Source organism: Phyllostomus discolor, chromosome 15, assembly GCF_004126475.2.
Source record: "Phyllostomus discolor isolate MPI-MPIP mPhyDis1 chromosome 15, mPhyDis1.pri.v3, whole genome shotgun sequence".
Classification (NCBI taxonomy): Eukaryota; Metazoa; Chordata; class Mammalia; order Chiroptera; family Phyllostomidae; genus Phyllostomus; species Phyllostomus discolor.
Genome location: NC_040917.2, coordinates 20585336 through 20609159, shown reverse-complemented (window position 1 = coordinate 20609159; position 23824 = coordinate 20585336). Strand labels below are relative to the sequence as shown.

The 23824-nt window shown below is 46.1% G+C and overlaps 1 protein-coding gene across 1 annotated transcript in view; it reads right to left on the bottom strand.

Moving 5' to 3' along the window:
• The window catches only part of USH2A (usherin), a 511215-nt gene that overhangs the window by 111293 nt on the left and 376098 nt on the right, over positions 1–23824 (bottom strand). Inside the window, exons 48-55 of the mRNA XM_028531335.2 lie at positions 20928–21117; positions 17661–17829; positions 14270–14491; positions 7334–7557; positions 5692–5896; positions 3219–3416; positions 2534–2688; positions 434–632 (exon numbers count right to left, since the gene is read on the bottom strand). Of these exons, the coding sequence (XP_028387136.2) occupies positions 434–632; positions 2534–2688; positions 3219–3416; positions 5692–5896; positions 7334–7557; positions 14270–14491; positions 17661–17829; positions 20928–21117 (1562 nt within the window). The remainder of the gene's footprint in view (positions 1–433; positions 633–2533; positions 2689–3218; positions 3417–5691; positions 5897–7333; positions 7558–14269; positions 14492–17660; positions 17830–20927; positions 21118–23824) is intronic.

Genomic DNA, 23824 nt, shown 5'->3' with positions numbered 1-23824 from the left:
TCATCACAACCAGTCAACTGTCAACTATTCTGTGTTTTAATTACCTGCTTGACAGAGAAATGGTAGCCCCTGGCTGATTGTCCCCTGCCTTCCAATGCGCGCTTGGAGACCCTCGTCCCATTACCTACGAGTGTATCCTTGGGGAGTGAAACTGCATCTTGCCGTTTGTTTGGGGAAAAAAAAAGTGAATACCCATGCAAAAACCCTACACACGAGAATGCGCATCGAAGCCAAATCTAAATTATTTCGGGAGTTATCTGCTGTTGTGGCTGATTGCTGCCAGTGTGGGTTCTCCTGTTCGCGTGGGTAAGTGGGCTCTGACCATATGTCAAGGGAACGCGTCCTTCCGAAGTGACCTCGTACATCAATCGCTCACCCCCGGGGAGGCTCGGCCCCCCTAACCACAATGACAGACTCTTCCGGTGGGTGTTACCTGTGACCGTATGCTGCCTCCTGTCAGCGGTGCCAGAGTAGATGACACCTTTCCCAACCTGCCGGAGCCGGTACTCTGTAATGACGCCGTTCGGTTTCTCCGGCGCGCCCCAGCTCAGGCGCAGAGCGTCTGCGCGGGGCGCTGTGATCCTCGGGGGCAGGACGCTCTGCGGCACTCCGTGGGCTGTAGCTGCAACTACCTGAAACGTGGGAGTTAAACAGCAATTTATCGTGAGAGTACACTGGGTATTCTGATCAGTGAACGTGTCACTTTTGTTTTAAAATGCTGATGTCTGGCCTCGTGTACCGTGAGTGGGGGGGTGGGGGGATCAGAGGAGCAGCCCGGTTCTTTGCATCTCGCTATTGAAACAATAAAGTCTGACCTTGAATACATTACAGGAGTCTCAGACTGCCGTTTATCACAACAGGTTCAACAACAGTTTTGACGGCGGAGTGCAGCCCTCAGTCTAAACAAGTCAAATGTGGCTGGCAGACTGTCTTCCTAGAGAACTCTCGATAACTCTCTCCCATATGGCCCACGAGTGTCTTTGCATTTTAACAGCCTGATTTGGTGCATGGTAAGCACCAGTAAATATGGAGCAAAGCCCACATCTGAACTCGCGTGCATGTCATATGCTTGGAATGGTATAAATGGGCAGACTTGTTTCTGTGCCTTCCGTGAGCCCCAGGGTGGCTCCATAGTGTGTGCACCAATGTCCTAGAAAAAATAATCAAGTAAGAAGAAAGAGGAACAAATCAACCAAGTGTTTGTTCGGCTTTGTTAAAACGTGACCAAGGGAAACATCACCCTTGAAACAACAGTCGTGGCATCCGGTAGGCAGGAGCTGTGTCGGTGGCATCGGTCTAGGACTGTTCAGACCCCGGCTTTGGATCAGGACCATCAGCTGCCCCTGTCCCGGTGGTGACATGCTTCTGGGGGTCTGTGACTGTCAGGCTGCATGCAGTCGGACCGAAGGTTGCCCTTGGGTGGCCCTTGCACGGTGTCTGAAGATGCTGCTCATCTAAGGTTTCAACTTCATGGGAAGAGCCAGTGCTGTCCTGTGCAGGCTTGTGTTCTCCTGGGTGTCCTCCGACCAGGCTGGCTTCTGTGACAATGGCCCCTGCTTTCTGTCCCTCCTAGAGTGTCTGATTGTTTCTCCCAGTCTCCTCTGAGAGGTTTTCTTCCTCCACGCGGTAACATTCCCCAGCGCTCACCACCTGTGGTCTTCTGCGTGAGCCACGTGCAAGCTCTTGCAAGAGCCTCCCTCATACGTCTTTCTAGCAAACCTCAGTCACTTCTCCTTCCTGCTTCTGAGTAGACGTTTTCACTTAAAGTGCCAATATGGTTTTCTTCCACCACTCTGCTATCTTCTCCATCTCTTAAATAGGTACTTAGACACTTTCTAACATTTTAATCTCAGCATTGCGCTTCTTTCGCTCTGCGTTATTTGCTGGCACGATGGCACCATGAGCCAAGCACTGCTCTGTCCAGATTCTGTGAACATACCCAGGGCTCTTCCCTTTATCCTCTGCACACGGTGGACCACTAAGTCCCGTTGATTTTGCCCCCTGACCCCTGCTGCATCTTTCTGATGTTCTCCACTCTGAGCCCTATTTCCTGGGTTCAGGTCGTTGTAATTTCTTGCCAAGGCTGCGGAAGAAGCCCTGGACACATTTTATTTTCTATGCCTGGCCCTTCTCCCATTTTCTCTGTTTTTCAAGAACAGGCAATTTTTTTTTTGTCCAAATGGTATTTTAATCGAAACCCTTTTAAAATGAGCACTGGTTTGGGAATTATTATGAATTTATAAAAGAAAATCTAAAGCTAGCTAGTGGAGGAAAAGTATGATAAAAAGGATACATGGATTCAAGTTTTTTATTTATTAATTAATGAAACATTGATATTTGGATAAATCTTCCTTCCAGTGATCTCTAGTTTTAGGCAGAAGCACTTGCACTCAATCGAGATGCCAGATGGACACCCTACGTAACACAATATTGAGAAAAACATTGTCTTCTGCCGCTGGGAAAATCACCCACAACCCAGACATTTATCGTCCCAGCGGGTCATTCCAACCCCGGTGGAGGCCAACCCTCATACCTGGCTGCTGGTGGCACAGCCAGCGACTGTGCAAGCTTCCAGCTGGTAGGAATATTCCCGAAAAGGCTGAATCCCCTTCGTATCAGAGAAGCTCAGTGATGTTCCCCGAAAAAGCTCCATTCCGTCTCGGAGAAGAGTGTAGTGAAGGATCGGACCTACAAGAGGCAGAGCAGTGCCTGCATTTAAGGGGCATATCCTTGCCACTTTTCACAAACAACGTGCGTGTCTCTTTGAGTTCTGAAGGAATGGGATGCTGCCACATCATTCAACTTTCATTTGCTCACATATTGCTCTAGGTTCAAGCCATTCTTAATAATCCCCACTCTTAAGGAGGAGATGGCTTTTCAACACACCTAAGCAGAGTCACATAAGTTTATGTCCCCTCACTAGCAAACAAACTTACATTCAATACTGAAACTATTTTGCCTTCCCATAACATAGTCTAGTTGTTTGAAAGCAGCTCAGATATAGGCTGGGATTCAAGGGGAAAAAAGTGGCTCAAAATGTATCAGGGCTAGCTGTTTCACAAAATGAATGATTAGTCGGCACATACCTCCTGTCCACTTTATCAGGAAACACTATTTAGGGGTTAAATGCATGCCAGTTACATGTAGATTGCACTTCTTTCGGTTTGCTCCTGGATTTGCACAACTACGCTATTGGTATCTTAGGAGCAGCTTAGTACCGTTTGGTTGTACAGGTTCCTTCCAGTGTAAGACGATTCCATCCTCAAGGCGGTTCATCTGGATCCACCGAGGGGGACGCACTCCTTGAGGCACATCTGCTTTCGTGCTGGTCCGGACAGCTTGGCTGAAGCCTCGCCCGTGGCCGTTCCAAGCAGAGACCCTGTACTCGTACGTCGTGTAGGGCTCCAGGTTCACATCTAGACAGACGGACATTGAAGTAGAGCTTTAAAAAATTTGATTTAGTTTACCATCATAGTGAAAACAAACCTCAAAACCTTTAAACGACTAAAAGTGCTTGATGCTCCAACCCTACCACTGGAAGTAAAACTCTCACGTCTCGACTCCTGCGATCATAAAACATATTTTCCATGTTTCAGAGATGCAGACATGTGGTGTGGCACTGCCCAGAGAGCATGGACGCATGAGAGAAATGCTTCAGAACGCAAAGCCCTGGGCTGATGTCCATCAGGGGTGAATGCTTCACAAGTTCTTGTTCCCTCCACTGCCGGAGCAGGCAGGCTTGCCAAGGGTCTTTTATAGTTTCATTAGGATGAATTTGGCCAATTCTTACAGTGTAAACACTGCCTTACTGAATTATTACATGACTTATAATACACATGTTACGAGATGCAGGACTTGAAACCTGGCTTATCACGGTCAGCGAATAAAAGTGATGGCCGACTCCACAATCGATTGCTCTCCTCTTCCGCCACGCCAGGACTCAGTCAGAAACCGAAACAACCCTTCTGATTAAAGCAACAAATCAGCCACCTGCTGAGCTTTGTGGACTGGCAAAAATTGTATCAGCTGATCATCCACAGGATTCGACGGTGCCTCGAATGTCTTAGTTCGGTTTTTAAGCTTTAATAACTTCCCACATACAAATGCTACAACTTCCCAAAAAATTACTTGGAGGTTTCTTTAGCTCTGTTTTCCACCGATTGAATCTGTATGTGTGGGTGTACGTGCGGGGGTTTCTCAGTTCTCAGGTGCAGGAGCAGGACTAGAGATCCCCTCCCTGGCCGCTGGCCGCTGGCCACTGGCTCCATCTCTGTCTCCACGGGACTAATTTTCAGTGCATCCACTTGGGTTGTTTGGCCACATTCTTTTCCATGCGTTTCTAAGGATCAACTCTGCCCTTCCTACTTTATAGAATTGGTATGAAAATAAAATGCAGTTACTTATATGGCAGACCTTGATAACATGTGAATTGCTATCAAATATAAGGGATTATTTTCTGTCTCCATTTTCTCTGGTAAGAAGGTATCTGCCCCTTGCTACTGGTGTTGACCACCCATGGGTCCTCAGATTTCCCTTGCATTCTGGCTAGAGACTACATTTCCCAGTGTTCTTTGCAGCTTGGTGTGGTCACAAGACTCCGCTCTCAACAAGGGGAGGGGCAAGAAGTGATACTGGCCACTATGCATCCCTCTAGAGAAGAAATCACTGCCTTCCATTTCTGGCTTGTCCCATTCTGATGGGCTAAAGCTAGGATGTGGTAACTCAGGCCGCCCCATGTGGAGGAGGACAGCACCTGAGCTGCCATGAGCCAAGAAAAGGAAGGAACCTCAATCCCTGAATAACTAGGGGGTGGGATGCCCAGCTCATCCACCCGCCCCCAGAAGGTCACTGTGCTTTTGAATCTCTTTGCTACAGCACATCCAGCTATCCCTTGCTAGTAACTCTTGTCTCACCCTCTTCAAGCCTGTGTCACATTTCTGATCTCAGCTCCTTACTCTTTCTTCTGTTGTATTTCTCCTCCCTTTTACTCATCTCTTATTCTTGATGCTTTGCATTCCTATGACATTCAGTCTTTCAAAGATGCTTCCAGGGCATAAAAGCAACTTTTTTTTGCTTCACCCAAAAAGAATCATTTGTTGAAATTTTACCTTTCCTTGATGATCGCTTTCTCTGAACTTTTATTTTCCATTTGCCCGAGTTTCACATTGTTTTTAAACTTCGTATCCCAAAATCATTTTGTATGCGATATGAGGTTAGTCATTAATAACAGAAGGTTTTGGTTTTGGGAGGGTGTGGACTTTCAATATTCACTGTTAATTGCCTAATTGTCCTACACATTTGTCTTCAGTAATTCCTTTAGCCAGCAGTAATCCTTCAAAAACGCCTATCGTAGAGTGTCATTCCATCACTAAAAATCTTTAATATCTACTCACTGATACATAAAGATGAACTGTTATTTTCTTTGTTCTTTATTCTCTACGGATTTACCTTAACATGGCATCCATCCTTGTTTAAAGTTTGACTTGAAAAAATATAAGCTACCAACCTTGCACAAGTCCAGACTACGCCTTTAATTACCTGGTAACCACCTGGCCCACAAGATGATGGGATTAAATGACTTTAGGGTCGGGAGGGAGGTGGTGTCTCAGTGAAAGCCATCTGTGTCTCCGCAGCTCCCCCCGCCCCCCCGCCCCGCCCCGAAGCCTCGGGCAGTGGCTCACGTTCCGTTACCTGTGAAGGAGAATGCACTTGCGCGTCCTGCATGAACAGTCTCTTCCCCAGAGGAGCACATTCCTCCCCCTGATGCCTTCCCTGTGGGATCCTGAGATGCTCGGACCACAGCGCACCGGTGGCTGGTGGCGTTGAAGTCACACCTGCCGCAACGTGCGGTGGCCTCCCTAGAGGCCGGGCAGACAGTCCCGCAGGCTTCGGGGCCCTAGGTCAGGCGGCAGGGGTGGGAGGGGTGGAGAGAGGGGAAGAGGGTTTTACAGTCTCAGTTAGACACACGAGGGGTCCAGTTTTAGGACTTTCAAGTGAAACTTTCTTCCACCAAGTTCACAGACAAGTATCTCGAAATTCATAAGAAAAGACAAGAAGGCAGCTCGTGTTCCACCAAGGCCACTTCTGTCGGAAGGACACAGATTTGGATTCAAGGCCCAGAACCACGGGTCCTCGTCCTGTGACCTACACTCTCAAAGCCCCACCTTCCATCGTGAGAACATGGAACATGAATTTAGCACACATGTGTGTTGTGTGAATCAAAGAACACCTGTACATGCCTCACAGTCAGTCGATACATTATAATCAATAACAGTAGTCATCACTCTATTACTGTTACTTTGACACTTTCCTAATGCAGTTTTCAAGGAAATAAAGAAAGCGAGACATGTGAGGACCCGCACTTCCTGTGGGAAGGCATGACCGATATGTATTCCCCACCCAAGTCTCAGAAAATCCAAATGGTTCATGAACTGCCCTCATAAGTACTATTGATACTTGTAAACCTCGTCTCTGATACATCTCTGGATTTCTATAGTCATTGATAAATACTAACATGTTCTAATCTCAGAAAATAAAACACTTCATCATCCCAAATTACAGGGATATAAACAAGTTAATGCAGGGAAGGGCAAAAGTAGGTTTACAGGTGTTTGTATGGAAAATAATACAGTGATTAATAAGTAACAAGAGAAGAATACACCCTGGACTTCCTGTACTCCCAGCTGTGACCCTGTGTGTGCCCCTCCCTGTAATCTTAGAATGCAGAGTTCCACCCCCCTTTCTTGTAGAAAGGTGACATCCTGTATTTAAAAATCATTGTTTCTATTCAAAATTGATCTACATCCAGCCTCTCTCTTATGTAACATGAGTTGTTTTCCCAAAGTAAAGCTGCGTCAGGAAATGGAGTATGGCTTCCATCTAAATACGGTGAACCGTACACCTGCCCTGCCCCCCACAGCCTTGGAAAGCCCGGCCAACACGAGCAGAGGAGCGGAGAGGCTGGAAGGGGACAGGGAGTGGACTCCCACGCCCAGGGCCCCCGCACACGGTTTCGGGAGCTGGGGGTCCGTGGGCGGGGCAGAGACGATGCCGTGTGCCCAGTGATGCCTGTTCCTGTCTTTTCCCCCTGGGGCACGGGTCCCTGAGTGCTGGGCAGAGCTTCCCCAGAACAGCTCATCGTTATTCATTCCTTTACAATTCATTGCAACAACATCCATCACAGCGACCTCATTCGGTATTAATATGGATGCAATGTGAAAATGAATAATGCACGCAGGAGTTTTTATACTCCTAGTTTAGAAAACTAGCGATGAGCAACGTCTGTCTCTCTCCATGGTCACATCGGGCCTGGGAGAGGCTTCCTGCCCATTACCTCCGTCGTGGTTCCGGTGGAAGCCCCGTCGGGGCAGACGTGTTTCAGGGGGTCGTAGCCAACTCCGCGACGGCACCGCTGGCTCTGCGGAATGAGCCGCGTCTCGCAGCACTTCGCCGGCACGGGGCGGTGCTTCCTAGCGTGCGCTTTCGATTCCCCGCTGGGGGCCGAGCAGCAGAGGGTCTCCGACGCGTTCACGTAATCCCGCCCGCAGCACAACATCCCTGCAACGATCGGGTGTTCTCTGTGAACGCGACATTCTAAAACGGGAAGGAAACCGAGGGCACTGTGAAGTGTGGCATAAAAATGTCAGGGGCTCTGGGCAGGAGCCGCCAGGACACAATGCTTCAGGCAGCACGTCCCTTCCAAGGTGACGGACACGTGCAGCGGGGCGTCTCTCCCGCCGGACGCAGGAGATGCTGCTGGTGAGCCAGAGAACGCCCGAGAGGAAGCGGCCCAAAAGTGTTCGGTCCAGCCGAACTTCTGCAGGCTCCACAGACGAGAGGTTCGGTTCCTCTCATGAGAACGGCCGCCCCTTGTGTCAGGACGGCAGGGTCTGGCAGAAGGCGGGGTAGCTAACAAAGAGAGACTCAGAGGAAATCTCTGGAAATTCACAGGAGAGGAGAAGTCACCCGGGCTTTCTGGCAGAAGGGGACAGATAGGGTGGAGAGGGGGCCCTTTTCTAGAATGGGGGACGCCACAGCGTGAGTCTTGACGTGGTTGCCTGGCTTTGTCTAGGGCAGAGGTGTTAAAGTCATTGTCATCGGGGGCCACATCGGCCTCCCGGTTGTCTTCAAAGGGCCGGATGTAACTTTAGGACTGTGTCATTGTAACTACTTCTTAACTTGGGGCAAGGAGCTCGGTGCTGCCGCCAGGTAGAAACAAGGCGCCGGGCTGGACAAAACAAGGTGGAGGGCCGGGTTCGGCCCATGGGCCTTGTGTGTGCCACCTGTGCTCTAGGGCACAAATCTTGGCTTCATGCGAATCCAGCAACAGCAGTGACCTTTCCTTCTCCATGAGACGACAGACTGGCACCCACTGAGTGTGTCTGGGACCAGGCACACCCCTGGGCCACGGTGTGTGGAGCCACTCTGTACTCTAGACCCCATCGAGAGACCTGCGTCAGAGGCCGGGGCAGCGGCAGCCCTTGGAGGCGGTGTCACTGACTTCTACAGCCACTGAGGACGCGTGTACTTGCAAAACCAAATGAACTTCTTTCCCCTCCCCAGTTCAGCTTAACTGCCTCTGTCCAACACCATTTAGATCTTACCATAGAAGACATACAGCAAAAAATCAGACATACAAGCCTGAATTAATAAACAGTTCTCTGGCGTCAGATTAAAGCTAGAAATCAAGGTGCCTGCACCCCATGTTACAGGGCTATATCATATTATACGGCAACATGTAGCCTTTATAGTAGCACGATGTGATGATTTATTTTAATTAGGATTGTGTGTGTATTTATTATCAGCCCTGATTGACGACATAAAGAAACTCAACTTCGAAGTGCCGTGGAGTCCCGAAGTGTTCAATCTGGTCTCGGACAAACACCTACATGACGAAAGACACTCCTAACAATAGACCGACAGGGTCTCAGTGCTTTAAAAACATCACTGAATCTAGACGTGGGCTTGGTGGCATAGGCCTTAAGAAAGGTGTTTACCCACACACGACTTCAAAGAGCTCTCTCCCTGATCTTTTGACTTGAAGAATATCTCCAAGTATTTAAAACATTTGTACGTATGGTTAACGATAGACATGGCTCATAGCTGAGTCTTGACACACCCTGTTTAAAGGCGATAACTGCTCAAGGTCATTGGTTTAAAAGTAAATTGTTTTCTTTGGCGCCTTGTTAATCGTTTCAGTTGTCTCAACACTGCTAGGAAAAGTCTTCTCGAATAAATACACACAGCAGCACTATCATTATAGTCTGAGTCTTGATTATGGAGGATAAATAGCTCAACACCCACTAAACAGAAAAATCCACAACTTCAAGTGCTGTATCATTTGGGTGTGTTTCTGCAGCCTTCAGATCAGACATTTACATCCCCGTCTTGGACTCGTTACTGTCATATTTTTTTTTCCTCTAGCAGTTGTCTTAAAATAATTCATGTTTTTATTTTCCAGAGCAATCCAAACCTGAAAACTGGCCCCTTAGGGAGCAGGACACTTCCTCCCTCCCTGCCCCCCAGTTCCTTCCGGGTTCGCCATGCTTTGAGTACAGAACCAAAATGCACACGTTGACCTCATTCCCAACTCCTAATCAGTCATCTGATCGCTCCGAGGGACTTCTGACAGGTCCACTAAAATGTTGATAATGAACTGTTTTTACACTACGAAAAAAAGCAGGGGGGGGGGATGCTTTCTCTCACACGGAGCTTCATCTTTGTTTCACTGGATTACCATTTTCAGCCCAGATTTCACTCACATAACAAGAAGTGACTCCCTTTCTAGTTCCTTCGGTAAACCATTACTTCTTTAATTATTATCAACCTTGTTCCAGTGTGATAAATTGCTAATTACTTAATACCCTAATCAGCGTTCATTCTTTGCACAGATAAACTGTGACAGTGCCATTAATTTAAATAGTAATTTCACTTAATGGCCAGAATGGCACACCAGATTTTTATGCAGCATTTTCTGAAGCCTGCATCCATCACCACGGTGTTCTGACATAAAGATGTCTGACGTGCACTAACTCACTTAGGGCGAGCAGATGTTCCCGAGCGGAGTTTGGGAGTCATTCCCATGGTGCATCACTTCAGCATGAATGAGCTCAGATTCAGAGTCAGACCATCTTCAGAGACCGCGTGGCAGTAGCTTTTGACCCCTGCCTAATTCATCACACGTCGCACTCCACTTCTGAACTTTGACACGCAGGATGCACGGTTTTAAGCATGCTCAAAGAAAAACAAAATGGGTCATGGGTTATGGATGGATTGATCTTTTTTTTTTTCTTGTCTAGAGGCTCTTCATGAAATTTATACAAAGGTGGAGTGTCTCTTTGAACAAGATGCAGATGTTATTTAAGTGGCAGGGTATGCATGGAAATATTAGCTGTTTATTCCTGAGATCAAAATGCATATATATCGAAGGAGTATCTTTCCAAACAGCATAAATAGCTGATGGAGAGCTTCCATTGTGTTGGATACAACTGAGAAACTTGTGGAGGAAAGAATTTTTGGCTCACAGTATCACGACCACTTCCGGTATGTTAACAATGCTTATTTAATGTGCAGGGCTGCCACCTCAAACACGCGCGGACACACGGGCCTGGCAAATTTCTTAATTCTTAGATCTGCAAGACAGGCACTCCGCCTTCTGAAAGAAGGACCAACAATTAGGAATCACGCTTTGGAGAGTCAATCAGCCCAGTACTAAAAAACAGAGTCTAGATGAAATCAGCCTAGCACTAAAAAACAGAGTCTACGACAAGGCAAATCATCATGGAGTTCTGGGGCTCACCGTGGGAACCACATTTGAACCAAGGGACTAAATGAGGCCTAGAAGAATGAAAAAATTAAAAAAAGTTTTGCAACCAGTCAGTCCTTCTTAGGACAAACGTGTAAAACTGACGGCAGAGCCGGAGAGAAAAGCACAGCCTTTGCATCTTCGCCAGTAGATGGCTCTGCACACCCCCCCACGAAACTGAGAGAAAAGGGCAGAGTACATGTGCTCCCCCCACATCGTGGGAATGAGCCATCCAGCATTTCCACATTATGCTTTCAAAAAATCCAGTACGTCAAGGAAACCTTCCCGGGAAATACTCTTCCAATGCACTCTTAGAGGACGGAGCTGCGCCCTGAGCTTCCCTTCCTGCCGAGTTCCCAACCCCGTCTGGGGCCACTGCGAGTGGAATTGTTCCCTCGACTCCAGTCTGAGTCCGGGGCACGAGCGCTCAGCGTCCTTTGCCAAGCCAGGGGCAGCCCAGAGTGTCCCGTCAAAGGCTGCATGGGCTGCACTTGTCACAGAAATAAGGCAGCGTGTGCCAAAGGTCTCCCGTGATGGGTTTCTCGTGGCGGGCAGGACACCCTGTCCTCTTTGAGTAACAGAGTCTTTAACTCTCATCCTTTAACACTGAAGGATATAATCAAGTCCAACCCAAGACGAATGGCAGGAATGATAAAACCACATAAGCAAACAGGGAGAATAAAAAGAGTCATAAAGAGGCTTAAAATATGGCCAACGAAAATGGTGGAGAATACATATCCGCCCAAATGGCTGCAATGACGGGCGTGACTTTCATCCCGAGGCACCTGTGCAACGCGCCTCCACGCCACGGCCGCCCGGAGAGAGCACTAAAAACATCAGCGCTGCCCGGGCACTTCTGTCCCGACAGCATCTGTTAATTCACTCCATTTATAAAATACATATTGACAAAGACAACTGAACTGGGACCGGGGAGATTTGATTTGGTGTGAGAAAGTCAATTCAATGTGATTTCGTTAAAGGGCTCCTGCAGGCAAATAAAAGAGTTTAAGTAATAAAGTACATAAAGAGACGTTTTACGAGCCAGCCCGGTCCCGTGGCAGGAGCGCAGTGCCAGGCAGAGAGAGGCCAGGCTTAGGGGAAACACCGTGAAATCCAGAGCCTTGTGCAGCGCGCAGGGCAAAGCCGGGCTGAGGGGTAACAAAGGGCCACGTGGATACTCGGGGAGGGCATCCAGGTCACAGCTGTCAGGGGCCACATGAGGGGGCAGAGAGAGCAAAAATGATGTGACATGTGTCTATTTCTGCAGGAAGGTGAAGAGAATAGAAAGACTGATTTTTCTCCCTCTTTAAAAATATCATCCCTCCAGTCTACCGTGATTACCGGAGCTGGCCGCGTGGGAGAACGTGCCAGGAGAAATCAGGTGCCAGTCCTGATTCACGGGAGTTGAGGGATGTCACGGTTTGCTTAGGGGATGTTTGCCTAGCCCAGCGTGTCACGTGGCAGTGAGCAGAGGAGTGGTTCTGAAACGGGGGCCCACGGGTGGACCCACAGCGTGCGTGAAAGTGCAGGTAAAATGTTGTGTGTGTTTTGCGTAGTATCATTTGAAGTGAGGGAAAGATTCTGAAGACAGTGCCCAGCCCCCAAAGACTAAGAACCATTGTCCTGGTGGACGGCAATCGGTACTCCCTTTCTTAGCACACGTCTGTTTGATTTTTGGCAACGGTGTTCTGCCTTGTCATCCCTTCAGGTTCATCCTGCCGCCCGAATCTAATGTTCCTCCTCCAGTCCCCGCTCCCGCCATCGCCTCGACTCTCCCCTGAGGACCAGGGAAGTTCGAGCCCCTTCTCCTGCTCGGGTGACGTCCATTTCCTTGCACACGGCGCACACTTCCAATAAACCCAGCTGCTTGCTCCCGCTGGCGCACGCTTGGAGACTGCTGATTCCACGCTTTAGCTCAAGCTACGCCCTTTGGCTGAATACCCTTCTTCCACCCACCCATCTCAAAAATCCTCCTCATTGTTCGAGGTTCCCATCCAAGGGCTTATTTATTATTTTTTAATCACCTGGACTGGAGGGATCCCTCAGTCTTAAGCATATGATTGAATTTGTCCCCCTTATGGCCTGTGTTTAACCTGAGGAGTCCTATCTCCTGGATTACACTGTAAGTCCTTCAGGAAAAGAGTGGTGTTTTTGCCATTTTTACACTCACAAAGCACTGAGGATGGTTTGTGTGCAGTCATTAGACAATACATATTTACTGAACAAAGGAATATGGCAATTGACTTTTTTTTTAAAAAAAAGCAACAGATGAACAAAGACACTGAAGTGAGACATTTTGCTGCTGCTTGAAAACTCGGATCTGTTATGGTACGTCCCCATGTCCCTGCCACGACAGTGATTGCTTCTTCTTTAACAGGCCTGATGTTAGCTCACTCACCCGAAGGGGAAGGAGGTGCCGGGCTGGGTAATCCCAGCATGGGATAACTAACTGGCTGCCATGACTTTCTAGTAGATGTAATCATTATGCCTTAAAACAAAAAAAGCGGTTCTCAGAATTCGTTCTCAGGGCCTGTCACACCTTTATGAATAACTGAGCATCCCAACAGCTTTCATTTATATGGGTTATACTGGGTAAGAGCCTAACAGGGAAGAGTTTGAGAAATGTTTTCATTTGTGCCTTTAAATGAATACTAAATATGTAACATGTTAGCATGTTTATGAAAAACGTTTTCCAGGCTGAGAAAAATGAGTGAGAAGAATGACACTGTTGGCTTTTGGCTTTTCATTTGCTGCAGGTCCCTTGCATGTCTGGTTTAGTGGAAGAACCAAATTCTCCTACCTGTTTCCTTTCCCACCTGCTGCATGATCGTGGCATGTCTGCTGGAAAACCGCCACAGGACGCTCATGTGAGAACAGGCGTGAAAGAGGCATGCAACAGCTTAGTATTATTATGGCATAGTTTTGGTCTCATGGGTCTCCTGGATAGGAGTTGGATAACATTAGTACCTGTAAGTTCTTACAAAGATTAACTGAGGTAATAATGCATAACACATTGGGCATAGTAACTGCTGGATAGTAAGTACACAATTAATGATAATCGTTGCCATTAATATTAGTGTTAGTTTAACAACTATAGGAGAATTAGGGACCCGAAAAATTGACACGCTGTCACTGACAGTAATTTTGTGTACTGTTTGCATTTGCTAGGCAATCTTTTCTGGATACAGAACCAAGGCATCTGTGCATTTGTTTTTCTGGTGGTTGGGGCAATTTTCAAGAAGAGTTTTGATCTGTTTTTATCAAATGCATCCCCTGCACATAGAACATGGGAGATTACATTTCTGTTTGCTATACAATATGTACCTGATTGTCGCATTCGACACAATTACAGTGAGTTTGAATTATTATTATTATTATTATTATTATTAAATACCTAGGACACATCTCTCAGCCTCTCTGCTTCTCATTGTCTCCACCCCCTGAAAGGCAGACGAGGCCCCTTACCTGGAAGGCGGCTGTACACCAGCCCCTCCTCCGCTCCCCCGCAGCACTCGAGCTCCTTGGGGATGACCTGTCCCCCACAGCACCGCTGGCCGCGGCCGTCGTGAAGCCTCCCCGCACAGCAGATCTGCCTTCCCGCCGTGGAGTAGGGCGCTCCGCCACAGCAGGCATCCCCGAGGCCCGCGGCCGCCCGGCGGTGCCACTCGTCTGGACAGCACACTTCCCCTGCCAAAGAGGACGGCGGCCGTCACTGCGTGAGCCGGAAGACCACGCTTCGGCTCACTGCTGAACTTGATCGCCGCCAGCCTGCAGGTGCCAGCTGGCTAAGAGAATCCCTAGGATGAATGTTGAAATGTTGGAGGGGGCAACACCTCAATGCAGCTCCCCAGTTTCTGCACGCAAGACAGGGAAACGGGTGTGTCCACTCACATACACGCACGCCAACTCTGAGGAGAGGCTCAGAGTTGTCTATTTCCTCCCTGACCCCCACCCAGCACGTGAGCACGTTGCGCCTGGTGACGTGGGTGAAGAGACATCACAGAAAGAGCCTGTCTACAAATACTTGCCCTGTGCAATGGTGGTTTTGGGGGGTGGGGGGTAGGGATGTGGATTGAGTCAGAAATCAACTCTTGATAAGTTTGGAATGCCTATGATTGCCGTTTCTCGAACCAAACAAAATACTTGCAGTGGGAAGCTTGATGAAATGGGAGGTAGTAAGAGTACTGGGTACAAGTCAGCACACCGGGATTCTGGGGTGGACACCGAATTCCACGACTGTAGTTACACCCCCGGTTCCCTTTCCCATGATACTCTGGGGCACTTGAGATAAAAATACTCTTTTTCCCGGTGCTCTGACATCAAAGAGTTCAAATAATCTAAATATCAAGAGACTTTTTTTGTGGGGGAGAGGTATAAAGAGGCTCCTAAAACACAGAAAAACTCTCTAGAGAACATTTAAAATTACTTGCCCTCAAGGATACCTTAGAAAAGACTAAGGTCACCCCAGTGGGTCTGAAATTCCACGTCACCTTTTCTCTCTATCTCAGGACGCAGCTCTGGGCTGCCCTCCCTCCTGGCGCCACCCAAGCCTTGACCGACTTCCTCCTCCCCTTTGCCTCATTCCTTCTCTCCTCCCTGTACCTCTAACAGGCCCTCTTCTCTCCCCCCCGCCACTGGCCCTTCAGACAACATTCTTTCTCCTTTGTCATCTCCTAAGCGACACATGAGTGTGAGGACCTACTGGGTCCAGGCAAGACTTGGACTGGGTCCAGGCAAGACTTGCGTCGTCTAGGTCGTGACTTGCCAGACCTTCCCGAGTTAGGGCTGTTCCCTCTGATGGCCGTGCGGGGTTCCTGCGTGTGAATGTCCCACAGCCTGTGCCTTTACCCACTGGGGCCCTTTGAGCCGGGCCTAGGGTCTGGCAATCGTGACAGAAGGAAGGAAAGACTTCGTTAAAAGAGACGTGGATTCCATCAATGAGAAGGAAAACTGTTTTTTTCCCCTCAAAAAGGGCTCGGAGACACAGATGCGGGATCAGCCACCTCCTCATTAACCTCTCAAAAATGAATCTATTTCACCACGGGCTGGAAAGTGTTTTCTCTCTAAAAGCCACCATTTGGTCTTAACTGTTAATTGTTATTCTTATCAAAGAATGACCCACATTAACATTTAGCTTCAGGTCATTAGCATATTTATAAAAAAAGGGGGAGTGTAATGAGCATTCTTTTCTCCACTGCTTTTTGTTATGCAGTGCTATGAAAGGAAGTTGTGAGAAAAAATAAATAGTATTAACCAATATTTCAGACGCATCTATAAATATCAAAATGCCTGTGCCCATGTCAGTCTTGAACTGGCAGACTAACTGATTGAATTTTAATTACATTTTGATACGGGATGGTTTGGGGGTCAGTGTGCTTGCTTTCTTGATGTAAACAGCGTTAAACTAGTTAACAAAGACCAACAACTGAGCATAGAGGTCAGCATATAATCTCTTCATTTAGGCACATTGAGATTAATGATTGGAGCAAAATTGCTCTTTGATTATCCTGAGAGATTGCTTTTATTTTTTAATTTTTTTGACACCACGGTAGGCTTTCTATTACTATGAAAAAGGAACTCTTTAAAAGGAATCTGAATGTGGCCCATGGTCAACATTTGACAGATATTAAAACATCTATCAAATAGAAATTCTATCACTCTGAGGTCTGAGTGAGCATGGGTCAACATACATATAGATCATGGAGGTTTTAAAATCTCTTGTCTCACAAATTACATATTAACAAGTTTTATATAATACTAATAAGAAATCATTAGGCTTCCATGACTTAGTTCATTCTTAGGGAAAAAAGGTTAAGTTTTATTTGGTAACAGAACAAAAGTGGATTGCTGTCTTGGTTTGAAATCGGCCACTCTGTTAGGGGTGAGAAGGAGACAGGCAGGCCTAGCTGTTAATAGCCGTGAGAGCTACAACCAAGTACGTTTCATCAGTTTTAAAGAACAGAGGATATTTTTCAGAGTTTGAACAGTGAGCTGCAAATAATTTATCAAAAATTCAAATGCAACTTAGAAATGAAAACACTATCATTTAGCTTTATGCTAAACTTTGATAAAAGCCTAATACGGTCTTGTAGTTTGAAGAATGGGACAACAGAAATTTTCCATAGCATCTACATAATTCCAATTTTCAAGGTAATTTTTTTTTTTTTGCAGGGGACGGAAGATGTGAAGTGTAGTTGAGAACCGCTCCCGTGTAATGCGTTTGAAAGAGGAAAGCATTTGGCTGTGTTTGAGTGGTAGCTTTTGTAGGATCCAGAAGTTACCTCTCCTCTACAAAATCCTCTTTTCATCACCGTGTTGTCTTCTTTGGAACATCTAGTTATATAATTATAGAAGTACTTTGTGTGAGAATCAGAATAACAATACCACTGCAAAGACAGACTTTTTGATGAACTTTAAGGGAAAATTATAAAGAATGGAGGGTTGCTGCCTTAAATGAGCTTGCATCATATTTCATGACTTCACCCTGTCTTTGTGCTCCAGCGTTTTGCAAAGAATGCTGGGGGAGGTAATTGTGGAGGGCCCTTACAAATTCACAGAGTGTGTGGTTGAAATGTTGAGCTGCGTGAATAAAATAAGTCACAAAGTAAAAAAAGTTGCCCAGTTGTACTTCTTTAGGTAGTAGACGCCAGGAGCCCCTTGGACTGCCTCTGTATTCTGTGCTATGCTTGTATCTCAACAAAGCTGGAAAGCGAAATGCTACTTAGAGCCAGTCACTGGCAGTGGGTGAGTGATTCAGTTTTGGTCGGGAGGTGCTTGACACAGTTCACTGCCACGAATCCTGCATTTGTTTTTCCGGTTCCCACGATGCCCAAGTACACCTGGAAGGGACCCTCACCTGGGAGAATTCTAATGTAATACCCAGAGCAGCAGCGATGGTCCGCACGTGCCTCTTGTATTCGGCCTCCGCAACAAACGCCAGTCGAATTCAAGACGAAAGGGACATACTTCTCACCACAACACCGGTGTCCCGGCCGGGCGTCATGGAGAACTCCGGCACAACAAACCTGAACGTGGGGAACCAGAGTTCGAGAAAAATCCGTGACTTAAGAGTACTAAACCACCGTATCTTCTATGCCGTAACTGCTTTCTGATAGGTCTTGATATGAGACCAGGGTTAGCATATGCCTGATAAAATTTCAAATATTAAAAAATATGTGTTCTCAGCATCTTGCAGGTTCTATAAATGCTAGTTGATACAACGTAGCTTTTTAGTCCTCCACCGTGTTTTATGCTCTATTATAATAATCTGTAAAAATGAACTACCTTTTGGAAGTTAGTGCTTCCAATGTACAGATGATTTAGAATTATCAAGGAACAATTTCTTTATATGCATGTTTTTATTTTAATGGTTGTTTATTTTAATTCCACATCTATGGAGATCTGACCCTCACTGATTTTTTTCTTTTTTAAAAAATAAATCGCATTTTTCTCATACTTTATATGATCACACGCATGTACCCAATCTTCACACAAGGCAATCTTAAGAGAGTCCAACACTTACATACACACCCATGTGTATATGGGTATATGTACCTATGTGTGATATATGTCACATTAAAACAAGAACATGTTTATGGAAATCAATTCTGACAAGCCCTTCTAACCAGCTGCGTTTTCTCCAGGAGCTGTGGAAGAAACCTCGTGCTTAAACAGCCAAATGAAGTTTTGCACACTCACTTGAGAGTGCAGACACTGACACTGGGTGTGCATAACAAATGGACACCGAGGAGCTGCTGAAATGCAGCCTCAGAACCTGTACCCGGCATGTCACATGACCTGGGTAGAGACTTCCTGCAACAGGCAAAATCAACCACTGGTTACGAGGTGTCTCTCTTTCTCCTTTTCACTCTGCGACTTGCAGCCCGCACAGACATCTGAACTGAGCTCGACCTACAAGCAGTAGAAGCTGGGATCACTAAGTCTTCAAACTGGCCACTAGCTCAGCACTTCACTCCTTTTCCCAAAGGTACCAAATGGCAAAGAAATGGGACTCTGAAATCCAAAGGCTGCCCCTGCGGTGCCTCAGGTGGCTCTGCTCATCCAACCACAATGTATTTCCTTTGCTGTATTAGCAACAAGGATCCACAGTTTGTCCAATTCCAAGGATAAGGTAAACTGGGTGACTCTTTCTTCAGTGCCATACTCAGCGTGAAAAGGAAACTTTGGAATGATGCCCTGTTTTTAAGAGTTAAGTGAAAAAGAAAATAGTCTCGTGTCTGGGTTTATTTGGGACTTAGGAACACTGGTCATTTTTGCTTTCAGGGGCAAAACAACACATCCGTCCCTCCTGTTTTCGGGTGGTCTGATCTGACAGCGTCTGTTCAAGTCCTGTTCACCTGCAGTGTGTGTCTGCCCGCCCTTCGGTGAGTTTCTCTAGGACTTATCGTCCTCTTCTAACAATTTCACTCAAATGTTTAGTTAGTGATAGGCTATTAGGACTGGGTCACTTCCGTGCACCCACTGCCCAAGACCTTCTCAGGCTTCTTTCCTTCCTTCCCTCCCTCCCTCCCTCCCTCCCTTCCTTCCTTCCAACCCACTCTGGTTGTGATCATTGATGGGCCCCAAAGTGCATGTTTTCAAGTAATTATTCCTCCTGGGAGGTATCCCCACAAACAGAACGCTGCTAATCTCCTAATTCAGTCTTCAAGGTACTTGTCTCAGAAAACATCCCTGGAAATGTCAACAACGTGAGTTGGGAAGGGTGTAGCTAATATTCAAAGAGGAGCCGGTTCCTTCCTCTGTGATTTCCAGCCGTGGTGCTGTAATCTAGTGATGCGCAAAGTGTGGTCCCTGCACCAGAGCCCGAGGCGACATGTGGGAAGCTGTGAGAAATGCCAGCTCTCACGGCTCCGCCCCAGACTCACCGAGTGGGCGTCTCTGGGGGTCCGATGGTCAGTGGGGTTGGAGAACCGCAGCGTGATCACCTGGGGAAGCCTGTGGGCCGAAGACCCTCCTGATGTTTGTAGAGGGTCCACCAGAAGGTTCTCAGACCCACGATATCTCTCTTTTCTACCTTTCTTCAGCTTCTCACTCAGGAAACACAGAATTCATATTGAACCCCAGACAGAAATGTACAATGTTTTTCTTTTGACATTTTAATTGACTTCCTCTACTCTCTTTCACTGACAATACCTCTGCTCTCCTTCACGGTGGGTGTCCTTCATCTTTAAAGGAAAAATAAAAGTTTGTTTAATGTATCAAAGTTTTCTCTCCTTCTCTTAGACAGCAATTTTAATGAGCAAAATTATTCCAGCATTTTCCTCTAAGAAATCCAAAATTTAATTTTATTTTATGAAAGTATGTTCCTCAGACAGTGCACATGCCTGAAATGACACAAAACTTAGCTATAATGATGATTCTGGAGACTGTTCAAAAAAGGGTGGTTCATAACAGCTGTTTGCATGACATTTCTCCAACGGTAACTACCACTTGGCCAGTGCCGGCCTTCCTCGTTTGCGCTGTGATCGCATTGCTGCGAACCTCACTTGCCTAATTACTGTGTCCTTCCGCAGCAAATCGGCTGAATTTAGTGGTAGCCTCGGTCATTCCGTGCGTGATGTTCTCGATAAATAGGAACATTATTTCATTCTGTGCAATCCTACCTTCAAGCTAAGAATTCTCTGCATCGTCTGTCAATAAAAGCCATTTACAAACTCCTCTGTCTGGCTGTGTTATTGATCTGGCTCCTAAACTGCAACTAATAGGAACATTCATCTGCAAATGGCCATAATTTTAAAATATTTCTGACAAATCATGAAAGGTCCTGCTCATAGTTACTCATCAGTGTCATGTAAACAAACATCCACTTGTAGCCGAATGGATTTGTTGTAAAAAAAAAAAATCAAGTCAGTCAATCAAATACAAATTCAGGAGGTCCTTATAATTCCAATAAGCTGCTATTTCCTGTGAAGGTGATGAAAAATGAGAAGACCAACATACTCATGAGGGTGGTGGGATTTTTATAAGCATCCTTTTTTCCATCTTCTGGATAGGCTGGTGGCAATATTGACCATGATGAATCACGGTTTAAGAAGCAAGTGATTTCACTTGGACTGTTTAGTGGGAAAAAATATATTTCACTGACTGGTTTGAAAAGATTTACCTTAGTTTCAGGAGAATAGCACCTGTGTCCACAGACAGTTTCATGGTTTTGACACATCACGGCCTGGCAGGGCTCACCACGGGGATTCTTCTGGGGTGTAGGGCACGGGTACCACGTTTTCCGCAAGACTTCGTATCCGAGAATGACGCCGTTTGGTCTCCCTGGAGCCACCCAATCAATTTGAAGGGATCTGTAACAGAGAATAACGAACATCTCTGAAAAGACATTTCACATTGCTGCTGCCTGCCTCATGTACTTTAACGTTTATTTTCCAGATGGTTCTAAAGGTCTGTATCTATTAGCTTCCCAAACAAAAGGGTGTATCAGAAGAATACATATGCATTACTATATATACTCATATATGATATTACAATGCAATATGTTTTGAGAATCAGTTAAACACACGGTGTGAGTCCAGTGCACTCCCACTTTAAATTTCAGAAATGAGAAGAAAGTACTGTTCGTGGCTAATCAGGAAAACCAACGAAGTTTTGGCTTGATAAGTAAAAATAAGACCCAAGGACTATGACTTGGTAAATAAAGTAGGAGCTAGAGCACGTGGCAGACTGGACCCCTGCTGAGAATGACCTTCTCCTCCCCCTCGCTTCCCGTGGCCCGGAGCGTGATGTGACCCACAGACGCTTGCACAGCGGCAACTAGGAGACTGCTGTGGGATGCCCATCCGGCCTTCCTTTCTGGACACAGATGCTGCCTTTCCCGTTCTCTTTCTTCCTGCTAACCATGATGTCTGGAACTTCAGCAATCACCTGGCTGTCATTTGAGAAAGACCGTAAGAACCACGAAGCAGCCGCCATGGTGTTTTGTACAACTGAACCAAGGCCAGCCACAGTCTACCTCCAGGGCCGGGCACTGAAAAGCCCTCGTTATTGGGTGTTTTGTTACTTGTAGCCAAAATAAATGAGTGAACTGATTTAAAAATCTTTTTATCAATGGATAACTTATCCATTGGTAAAATTTATCACACTATTTATAAATAAACTTCATAACTTTTATCAACTGATAAAATTGATAAACTTCAAAACTTCAAATACATTTTACTTAGATATAGCTTAGTTTTTGACCAAAACAGATTCATTTCTCCAATAATTCCTTAAATATCATGGTCAGATATGTTTGTGATCAGATATACAGGAAATGGAGACTCTCATAACAAATTATGTTTTATATCCTCACAGATTTGAGGATTTCTGATTTTTAAAAATTAAGTCACAATTTTGTTCTAAATCTAAGTATACTTTTTTTTTAAAAATGAGGAGTTGATATACAACGAGGGCATAATATCTGATAAAAACTTTACTACATTTTCAATGATGTATTAATACTTCATTTGCTGTGGCAAAGAAGATTATAATATAGAGCTGTTCACAGAGGAGTTAACCCTGAATAAAATAATTTACTTTGAGGTTAATGTTATAGAACTTTAATTCTGTAATTTCGGTCTGCTTGCCAGAATGATACAACCTAGAAGACACACCTGTACTACCTTCAGTATTTTTCAAAAATAATCTCAAAAAAGCAAAAAGTAATTAAAGTTTACAATTAAGCCCCAGAGAATCAGACATGACATTTTCTTGCAATTTAGCTTAGCAAAAAAAGCCTAAGATTAGCAAAACACTATGTAAATATAAAATAATAACTTTTTGTTCATACTGTTTTTTGAAATGGGTGAAATGCTGAAATTCTGCCTTTAAATAAAAGAAAATAATTATTTCCTTTTCTTGGGGGTACACACATAACACACTAACAAAACTCTGTAGACAGGAAATGTCCCCTCTCAGAGAAGAGTGTCCCAGGTGACTTCGGTAGCCACCGTTGTTATTTGAGGGTCTTCATGCAACTCTCAAAATGAATTTCACATTTTCAGATGCCTCTTTTGTATTTCTGCATAATCGATACAGAAAAGGGTACAATTTGAGTGGCATCCAAGGGTCTAATATCTTCACAAAAGCTAGTGAACTGGCAAAGTCCAGAGAACCTGTGCAGAATACCTGCTGTTGTAACTTCTCTTTCGGGCGCAGCACAGCTGAAGTCAGACCGCCTGTATTTTTAGCAATGATGACAACAGTCCTGCTTTTGAGGATCTGAGTCAGGCACATGAAGATAAACTATCAAAGTGTCACGGGTGTAACTCCTCTACACGTGTCACTAGAACCAAGGAGAGTGACACTGAAGCAGCTTTCAGCTGGCCTGGCCACCAAAATGTCCAGTTGGCTGCTGTGCCTAGAAGGAAGTACAGTAGGGCATTTGGGACAGGTGGACAGGGTTCAGCAGTCTGTATGGCCACAGAAGAAGGTGCTTGCTTCTCGGTTAGAGAGCTCCAGTGGCCGGATGTCTTCCAGAGCAGGTGCAAGGACAGGTGAAGAGGAGGGTGCCACGCTATCAGTCTTCAGCATGGGGAAGGTGAGTGAGTTTCCGTGAGGCAGCAAATGCCTTCCAGGACTGAGCCACCGAGAGGTGCCCTGACCAGGGAGGAAGCCTTTGAGGATGATGGGACCCTAGTGAGAAGAGTCTTTGGGGTGTTCTGCTTCCTTGGCACCACAGGAGATCAGCTATAGGAGGCAACATTCGTATCAGGGAACTTGGCTATGTGGAGACCCCCGTGGGACCGCTCAAGTAAAACCTACAATTGTCCAGGACAGTGTCACCTGCCACACAGATGGCTTTGAGGGCCACCCAGCAATGGCAGGAAAATAACAACACTGGGAGGAGACACATTTGGGTGAAAGGGAACAGGAGAGAAAGAGTGAGGGGGAGGGAAAGGGGGAGGGAAAGGGCGAGTGGTGATCAGGCCTGAGCTTGTGAACTGGCAGAATCTTTGTACTACCCCTGAGCTCAGTGTTTTCATAAACTTTAATACTTGATCATGAGTCTTAATT